At 29.8% G+C, this 9,620-nt stretch overlaps 2 protein-coding genes across 2 annotated transcripts; one reads left to right on the forward strand and one right to left on the reverse strand.

Annotated features, from left to right (window-relative positions):
* Positions 1–2,887: 2,887 nt before the first annotated feature.
* LOC107027241 (1-aminocyclopropane-1-carboxylate synthase-like) lies at positions 2,888–5,394 on the forward strand. The gene is made up of 4 exons (XM_015228422.1): positions 2,888–3,186; positions 3,476–3,607; positions 3,695–3,855; positions 4,193–5,394. Exons 1-4 carry the CDS (start codon positions 3,010–3,012, stop codon positions 5,172–5,174), a joined length of 1,452 nt encoding a protein of 483 aa, XP_015083908.1. The 5' UTR covers positions 2,888–3,009; the 3' UTR covers positions 5,175–5,394.
* Positions 5,395–6,813: 1,419 nt separating this feature from the next.
* Positions 6,814–9,501, reverse strand: LOC107027121 (1-aminocyclopropane-1-carboxylate synthase-like). Its single transcript, XM_015228297.2, has 4 exons — positions 9,197–9,501; positions 8,741–8,872; positions 8,493–8,653; positions 6,814–8,162 (listed from the first exon to the last, which is right to left on the reverse strand). The coding sequence occupies exons 1-4, from the start codon at positions 9,371–9,373 to the stop codon at positions 7,175–7,177; spliced, it is 1,458 nt and encodes a 485-aa protein (XP_015083783.1). The 5' UTR covers positions 9,374–9,501; the 3' UTR covers positions 6,814–7,174.
* Positions 9,502–9,620: the final 119 nt, after the last annotated feature.

Raw genomic sequence — 9,620 nt, forward strand, 5'->3', positions numbered from 1 at the left:
TGAAATATGAATAAATTCTTTTTCTTTTAATTAAGAAAATTAGTTGAATAAATCTGTTTAATTTAATATGACAATATTTTTTCCCTCAAATAATTGTATTTATGTTTTTCAAGATGGAAATAAGTAAAAAAAAAAAAACTTTGTTGATATATATTATACCTTTTTAATAATAAAATTAATTTCTTAATTAGTGTCTGAGATTCTGAAATAAAGGCAAAATGCAATCAAAGAGGGGGTCCAATATTAGTTGGATTTTTTTAAAAAATAAAAATGTTAATTAAAGGATGATATCATGCAGTTGAAATGTCCCCAAAAGTGTATAAATAAACAAAATTAAAGATCACTTGACATCATAAGAAAGTAATAAAAATTATTATCCTTTTTATGTCTCACAGTTTAGGTCACCTTATGTTTAAATTTTATTTTATTAATACTATATTTTAGTTAGCAAAAGATTCGTCTCATGTTACTCCTACGTACGTGGGAGCTTCATTTACTTTTCGTAATTCGTGACGATGAGATTTGATCGATCAATTTTATTTAATAAAATATATATTTTTGTTTATTTAATTATTTCGTTAAATATGAAAGTCTTTGGATTAGAGATCAAGAAAAGCAACAAAAATATATTTATCATTACTATCACCAAAGTTAATTCGTCAAATACACTAGATAGAGCTAGAAATTTTGATACAAATTCGATCGAAATTAATAGTTTTTATAACCGTGTATGTAATTTGCGTTTAAATTTAAAAATAATCATTAAATATATATTAATATTAAATTTAGAATATTAATTTAGGAAGAAAAAACGTATATAATCCTTAATAATAATGGAACGTGGATCTGACATACGTGCATGTGAGTATTTTCAGTTAGCAATGATTTAATACAAAGATTTACATGCTTTAATCTCTACCCTATAATATTAATTTGAAGAAAATATTATAATGGAATAAAGTTAGAGATAACAAATCTAACCTTAACTTCAATTCAAATTAATATTGGCAAGTGATAATTACTCTTTCATCGTCCATTCGTCCTTATATTAGAATTATAAAAGTTTTGAATTCAACTTATGAATAATTGAATAGGAAATACTTTTTTGTCAGAAAATAATTTATCTCATGAGTATGAGATTTTTCAACATAAAATCCAATTTTGTTAAACGCAATACGAATATCATCAGACACTGAATCTATATTAAAAAAAACATGTAAGCATGCAATGGCGAAAATACCAGCTATGATTGTCCCTAGTATTGAATACTTTTTAAATATGGAGTATAATTATTTCTAGAACATAAATCTTTGTTAATAAAAAGGAAGCATCCTCACCACCTTCAAATTTCTAATTTTTTTTCCAGGAAAAAAAAATGAAGTTCATTTAAAATACATAAAAAAAGAAACACACGAACGTATGATTTTTCCTATTTTTGTCTTTTAGATCTAAAAAATCACACATCATCCGACATGATTGTGATTAAACATACAACCTAGCTAATTCTTAAATGTTGGAACCAAACAGCTAAGCAATTTTTTAAAAAAATTTTTGTCTGATGTTCGAAGCTCATATTAGAGTTTCGAATAAATTCAAATTGCGTTTTGCTAGGCCCATTTTGGGGATGTCGCTCCCAACATAATTTTTTCGATACGAAGGCTCAAGCTCAAAATCTCTGATTGAGAGTGAAATAGTCTCACCACTGAACCACAGCCTACGTCGACAACTAGCTTATATTATCCATTCATTTAACGTACAATATATATATTATATAATTCTTATATTCGCCGACAAATTCATGCATAATACTATATTTTATTAAGTACTATAAATTGTACTATTTGAAGTTTAGTTAAAGAAAATGGTACTACAAAGATAATGTTTACAATTTGAACCAAAATCATAGGCATTACGAAGATTTTATAGTATTATACATGTATTTTTATCCATTAGAACCCTCATGAGTAATAATGAAATTATCATTTGCTCATGAATAATAATTTACACTTCTAAATTATACGACGATTTTAAAAAAAAATTGCACTAAACAACTTATTATAGCCACTTAAAAAAAAACATTGTTGGTATAATCATGTGGTGTACACATGTTAAATCTTTGAGAGAATATTGCATAACTAGTGCGATCCCTATTAGCATATACTAAGCATATAAAATTATTTGAAGATTATAAATATCTCAACAGAGTAAATAATATATCTAATAAGGAGATAATATAATAATATATTTTTAAAACATAAATGACGATAAAATAATTAAAAATTTATTTTAATTAATATTTCTAAAGAATGTGTAAAAGAAAACATGATAGACAATTTGAGAAAAAGAGAAAGCAAGGGTGGAGTTTGTAAGAGCCTAGGGCCTAGGGGTCATTCGAACTCGGTTGAAAATTATGTTGTTTATAAATAGTTAAAATTATTCATCATATATGTATATATAATAGATGTTGAATTCTCTTCAACTTCTTCGTATGTTTACTTCTCTATATTTTTAAATTCTTTTATAAAAAATTAATTCCGCCACAAAAAAAAATATGATATTAAGTCATCTAAACTTGCATTTAATTTTTTTTTTCATATGAGTTGTATTTGGTGGGAAGATTAGGGAATAGAGGGGGCCTTTGTACAGTTCATAACAAGTGCGTTATTAGCATACACCACGTACTAATAAATCACCTACCATATCTCAAGATTGTATATTCAAAATAAATAAAGTTTTAATTTTTATATATTATTATTATTATAATTATTTTTGTAATTGTGGGGTTGGGATTTGCGCGTGCGTGCTGATGATCTTTAATTTAATGCAATTGTTTAGCACTTAGAATTATTACAACTATAAATAAGCCTTCACTTCCACTTCAATTTTCATTCAACAAATTACTAAATACAAAAATAACATTCAAAGCCTCTTAGTTTTTTACAAGAATTAGCAAATACCCATTTCAATTTTTTTGAGAATCTTTGATTCTTTCTTTTTTTGAAAATTAAGATGGTGTCTATTTCAAAGAATAACCAAAAACAACAACTTCTTTCAAAGATAGCCACAAATGATGGTCATGGAGAAAATTCACCTTATTTTGATGGTTGGAAGGCTTATGCAAACAATCCTTTTCATCTAACTGATAATCCTAATGGTGTTATTCAGATGGGTCTTGCTGAAAATCAGGTAGGAGAAGAAAACAGAACACTCCTCGTTTTAGTTTGTTTGTTTTACTTTCGGTCTTCTAAGAATAATTCTTTTCTTTTTTTAAAAAAAAAACTTTTTAAAAAGATATTTTGATTCATTTTAACATATCTTGAGTTTAGCACCATGATATTTTAAAGTCTTGTTTATTGACCTGACAAACAAATTGAACCAGAGAAAGGAGTATATTTTGTCGATAAAATGGCTAAAGTTGAAATTTTTTAAGAGTTTTTGTTAATGAATTTCTTATTTTTGATTTTTTTTATTGCAGCTTTGTTTTGATTTAATTCAAGAATGGGTGGTAAATAATCCAAAAGCATCAATTTGCACTGTTGAAGGAGCTGAAAATTTCCAAGATATTGCAATTTTTCAAGATTATCATGGCTTGCCAGAGTTTAGACAAGTATGAAACTTTTCTAATCAAGATTATTAGTTGTTAATTCTTGGTTTTATTAAGTGTTCTAATTAGTTTAATAAAAATAATTTTCAGGCAGTTGCAAGGTTTATGGAGAAAGTGAGAGGTGACAGAGTGACATTTGATCCAAACAGAATAGTAATGAGTGGAGGAGCAACTGGTGCTCATGAAATGCTTGCTTTTTGCTTGGCTGATCCTGGTGATGCTTTTTTGGTCCCAACACCATATTATCCAGGGTAAGAATTATATTCGTAATCGAGATTCATTGACTCAGATTAATTATGATTCATGTCACATAAAGTTTGTTAAAGTTCCTTTTCAATTAAAATCATCAAGCAACTTGGATATACAAATCACTATCATAAGTGTCTTCCTTTGACCTCTATAATTTTGACTAATTTTTTTGTTGTACTTGGACCTAGTAAAATTATTGGTGTGGGACATAAAATCAACTACTCCTCTGCTTAAAACAGAGAAAGTAGGTCCTCTAATTAGTTAACATTCTTAATATAATTTTTCCTATATAAGTCAATGCATAATTAAAGTAAGTTTTTTGCATTTGTAATATTGCAGATTTGATAGAGATTTGAGATGGAGAACTGGTGTTCAACTATTTCCAGTTGTTTGTGAAAGTTGTAATGATTTCAAAGTGACTAAAAAAGCCTTAGAAGAAGCATATGAAAAAGCTCAACAATCCAACATCAAAATAAAAGGCTTACTTATAAACAATCCTTCAAATCCATTAGGTACTCTTCTTGACAAGGACACACTACGAGACATTGTAACGTTCATCAACTCGAGAAATATCCATTTAGTATGCGATGAAATCTATGCTGCTACGGTGTTTGATCAGCCTCGATTTATCAGTGTATCCGAAATGGTTGAGGAGATGATTGAATGCAACAAAGATTTGATCCATATAGTCTATAGCTTGTCTAAAGACTTAGGATTTCCAGGATTCAGAGTTGGGATTGTTTACTCGTACAACGATACAGTTGTAAACATTGCTAGAAAGATGTCAAGTTTCGGGCTAGTTTCAACTCAGACACAACATATGCTAGCATCAATGTTGTCTGATGAGATTTTTGTTGAGAAATTCATTGCTGAGAGTTCCGAAAGGCTCGGGAAAAGGCAAGGGATGTTCACAAAAGGATTAGCACAAGTTGGAATTAGTACATTGAAAAGCAATGCTGGTTTGTTTTTCTGGATGGATTTAAGGAGACTGCTTAAAGAAGCAACATTTGATGGTGAGTTAGAATTATGGAGAATTATTATTAATGAAGTGAAACTTAATGTTTCACCAGGATGTTCATTTCATTGTTCTGAACCTGGTTGGTTTAGAGTTTGTTTTGCAAATATGGACGACGAAACGATGAGAATTGCATTAAGAAGGATAAGGAACTTTGTGCTTCAAACAAAGGGACTTAATAACATTGCTGCTATTAAGAAACAATGCAGTAGGAGTAAACTTCAGATCAGCTTATCGTTTCGAAGATTGGATGATTTTAACTCACCAGCTCACTCTCCGATGAATTCGCCTTTGGTTAGGACATAAAGATGAAGAAAAAAATGGCTTAGATTTGTTATTGTTGTTTGTATAATAAGAGAAGGAAAAAATTTCCTCTGTTATAGTGAAGAGTGATAGTTTTGATGTATACATTTAGTGTTTGATTATACAATTCATTCCATTTTGGATTTTTATCATATGAATTTTTCTATGTAACATTGTATCAAAATGGGATTCAATGTGGAATTTTATTTGTAAGTTGTACCAAGAAGTTCTATAGTTACATTAAGTTAATGGTGTTCTTGATAATTTTGAGAATATTGATTGGAAATAACTCTATGTTTAGAAATAAGCATGGTGTTTGTCTCTTTCTTCTCTTGTAGTGTTCAGGTGAGTACTTTAAGTTTGCGTGTCTTTGCTCTTTCAAGACGTCTGGAATCACTGAGCTACATCATGTTATTGTGTTAAAGGTGTCCAAAATATATTATTTAACCACTTTATTTATTATTTTACCTATATATGTGATATAATTTTTTGATATAGACCCTGACATGATTATAGCTACGCTACTATGTATAGGAGTCAAACTAATATGAAATCGTGCCGATAGGGCTCCGTTCCAAAGTAAGCGCTCTGTGTCAAAGATTTTTCCACATTCAGAATTCAAAACCAAAAACTTATGATTAAGGAAAGAGCAACCTACTGCACCATATACTGGTGTTAGAGTATTATATTTCGAGTCTACTCATATTTTATATGTTGTGCCCTATCTAAGTGTATTTCTTAATGACCCATTATGTGTAGACTTAAGTTTGTGACATACCTACTAACAAATATATTAAATTAGTATTTGACTTAATTATATATACAAAGTCAGAGTTATTGGTTGACTCAACTAGAAGTGATGATCAAAATTTTATTCAAACAAACATACAATGAGTTGGAGTCTTAGGGGTTGAGAAAGTCCTAACATCAATTATTATGTTCTCCATAAGGATAATAAAATATTAACATTTTAGTATCACCATTGAAAAATTAATAAAATATTTCAATTATACCAATAACTTACCAACCACTTTCATATAATAAATATATATATATGCTAGTATGGTTCCTTTTTCTGATCTAATTGTTTGATGGAGTATATTAATTTCTATCATTGAAAATACAGTTAGATTTAGCTATCAATAATATTGTACTTAGCACATAACCTTTTGTTGCTAACAATATAGTATGCATTTTTTGTTTAAAATTGAAAAAAAAAACACGGTGTACTAAACTTTCACTATAGTTGAGGTTGACGAAAAGGAGAAACATTAGTGGTTCAAGTTATTGCAAGAGGTTGTTTCATAGCTTGAAACTGTAACAACTTTAATCGTTGACCCAAAGCTCGCTCTAATCTTGGTTTAACATTGAAAAGAAATATAAAACTTGAATTTCAACACCACTAAGTGTTCTTTGTTGCTAACAATGAAAGATAATTTGATGCAGTAAGCTTCCGCTATATATGAGTGGAATAAGGGGGAGGGGGTCAAGTGTCAACCCATACTAGGTCTCATTTACGCAACCTTATCATATATTGTTCGAATAACCTGTAACCTGATCACATGATAACTTTTAATTTATTGTTTCATTAAGGCTCACTCAACCTTGGATTAAAATTGAAAACCAACATAAAAAAAATGAATTTCAAGAACATGAACTTTTTTTTACTTATAAGCAAGTAAAATTTCAGGTTACAACTTACAACCTCCTTCATTTTCAAGAAGGAATTAAAAAAACCAAGAACAAATACAAATTCCACAGTGAATCCCATTTTGATACAATATTGATGGGATAATAGGAAAAATTTCAGATATTAAAAATCCAAAACACTCTCTATACCTTAATATCTTTTTATTTTCTTTCATCAGTTTGCACAAAAATAGAATTAACTGTGAAATCAAATACTTAGTACTATCACTCATCACTACAACAAAAGGAAATATTTTTTACCTTCTCTTATTAGACAAACAACAAACACAAAACTAAACCATTTCCCCCTTTTTTTAAGTCCTGACCAAAGGCGAATTCATCGGAGAGTGAGCTGGTGAGTTCATGAACTCATGATCCAATCTTCGAAACGATAAGCTGATCTGAAGTTTCCTCCTGCTGCATTGTTTCTTAATAGCAGCAATGTTGTTAAGTCCCTTTGGCTGAAGCACAAAGTAACTTATCCTTTTTAATGCAATTCTCATCGTTTCGTCGTCCATGTTTGCAAAACAAACTCTAAACCAACCAGGTTCAGAACAATGAAATGAACATCCTGGTGAAACATTAAGTTTCACTTCATTAATAATAATTCTCCATAATTCTAACTCACCATCAAATGTTGCTTCTTTAAGAAGCCTCCTTAAATCCATCCAGAAAAACAAACCAGCATTGCTTTTCAATGTACTAATTCCAACTTCTGCTAGTCCTTTTGTAAACATCCCCTGCCTTTCTCCGAGTCTTTCGGAACTCTCAGCAATGAATTTGTCAATGAATATCTCATCAGACAACATTGATGCAAGCAAATGTTGTGTCTGAGTTGAAACTAACCCGAAGCTTGACATCTTTCTAGCAATGCTTACTACTGTATCGTTGTACGAGTAAACAATTCCAACTCTGAATCCTGGAAATCCCAAGTCTTTAGACAAGCTATAGACTATATGGATCAAATCTTTGTTGCATTCGATCATATCCTCAACTATTTCAGATACACTGATGAATCTAGGCTGATCAAACACCGTAGCAGCATAGATTTCATCGCACACTAAATGGATGTTTTTAGAGTTGATGAACGTTACAATGTCACGGAGTGTGTCCTTGTCAAGAAGAGTACCTAATGGATTTGAAGGATTGTTTATAAGTAAGCCTTTTATTTTGATGTTGGATTGTTGAGCTTTTTCATATGCTTCTTCTAAGGCTTTTTTAGTCACTTTGAAATCATTACAACTTTCACAAACAACTGGAAATAGTTGAACACCAGTTCTCCATCTCAAATCTCTATCAAATCTGCAATATTACAAATACAAAAAACTTACTTTAATTATGCATTGACTTTATGGGAACAATTATATTAAGTATGTTAACTAATTAGAGGACCTACTTTCTCTGTTTTTAGCAGAGGAGTAGTTGATTTTATGTCCCACACCAATAATTTTAGTAGTTCCAAGTACAACAAAAATAATTCAAAAATTATAGAGGTCAAAGGAAGACACTTATGATAGTGATTTGTCCATTCAAGTTGATGATTTAATTGAAACGGGACTTTAACAAACTTTATGTGACATGAATCATAATTAATCTGAGTCAATGAATCTCGATTACGAATATAATTCTTACCCTGGATAATATGGTGTTGGGACCAAAAAGGCATCACCAGGATCAGCCAAGCAAAAAGCAAGCATTTCATGAGCACCAGTTGCTCCTCCACTCATTACTATTCTGTTTGGATCAAATGTCACTCTGTCACCTCTCACTTTCTCCATAAACCTTGCAACTGCCTGAAAATTATTTTTATTAAACTAATTAGAACACTTAATAAAAACAAGAATTAACAACTAATAATCTTGATTAGAAAAGTTTCATACTTGTCTAAACTCTGGCAATCCATGATAATCTTGAAAAATTGCAATATCTTGGAAATTTTCAGCTCCTTCAACAGTGCAAATCGATGCTTTTGGATTATTCACCACCCATTCTTGAATTAAATCAAAACAAAGCTGCAAAAAAACATCAAAAATAAGAAATCTATTAACAAAAACTCTAAAGTTTTCAACAACTTTAGCCATTTTATCAAGAAAATATAATCCAATCTGTTTCTCTATTTCAATTTGTTTGTCTGGTTTGTAAACGAGACTTTTAAATATCCTCGTGCTAAACTTAGATATGTTAAAATGAATCAAAATATCTTTTAAATATTGTGATCTTAAATATGTCAGTTATTTTTGAAATTTTTTTTTTTAAAAAAAAGAAACATTTTTTTTAAAGATTGAAAATAAAACAAACAAACTAAAACGAGGAGTGTTCTGTTTTCTTTCTCCTACCTGATTTTCAGCAAGACCCATCTGAATAACACCATTAGGATTATCAGTTAGATGAAAAGGATTATTTGCATAAGCCTTCCAACCATCAAAATAAGGTGAATTTTCTCCATGACCATCATTTGTGGCTATCTTTGAAAGAAGTTGTTGTTTTTGGTTATTCTTTGAAATAGACACCATCTTTATTTTCAAAAAAAAAAAAAGAATCAAAGATTCTCAAAAAAATTGAAATGGGTATTTGCTAATTCTTGAAAAAAGAAGATCTTTAGAGTCTTTGAATGTTATTAGTAGTTATTTGTTGAATGAACATTGAAGTGGAAGTGAAGGCTTATTTATACTTATAAATTTCTATTGTCATGGTGTTTAAAAGAAATTTCCATGAAAGATAGGATGTACACGCACACATACCCCCACCCCCCACCCCCAC

Source organism: Solanum pennellii, chromosome 8 (genome assembly GCF_001406875.1).
Source record: "Solanum pennellii chromosome 8, SPENNV200".
NCBI lineage: Eukaryota > Viridiplantae > Streptophyta > Magnoliopsida > Solanales > Solanaceae > Solanum > Solanum pennellii.

Coding starts and splice junctions, on each gene's coding strand:
- LOC107027241 (XM_015228422.1), top strand. CDS start 3,010: ATGGTGTCTATTTCAAAGAATAACCAAAAACAACAACTTCTTTCAAAG. Junction 3,187..3,475: donor TGGGTCTTGCTGAAAATCAG/GTAGGAGAAGAA, acceptor TTTTTATTGCAG/CTTTGTTTTGATTTAATTCA. Junction 3,856..4,192: donor CCAACACCATATTATCCAGG/GTAAGAATTATA, acceptor GTAATATTGCAG/ATTTGATAGAGATTTGAGAT.
- LOC107027121 (XM_015228297.2), bottom strand. CDS start 9,373: ATGGTGTCTATTTCAAAGAATAACCAAAAACAACAACTTCTTTCAAAG. Junction 8,654..8,740: donor GATTGCCAGAGTTTAGACAA/GTATGAAACTTT, acceptor AATAATTTTCAG/GCAGTTGCAAGGTTTATGGA. Junction 8,163..8,492: donor CCAACACCATATTATCCAGG/GTAAGAATTATA, acceptor GTAATATTGCAG/ATTTGATAGAGATTTGAGAT.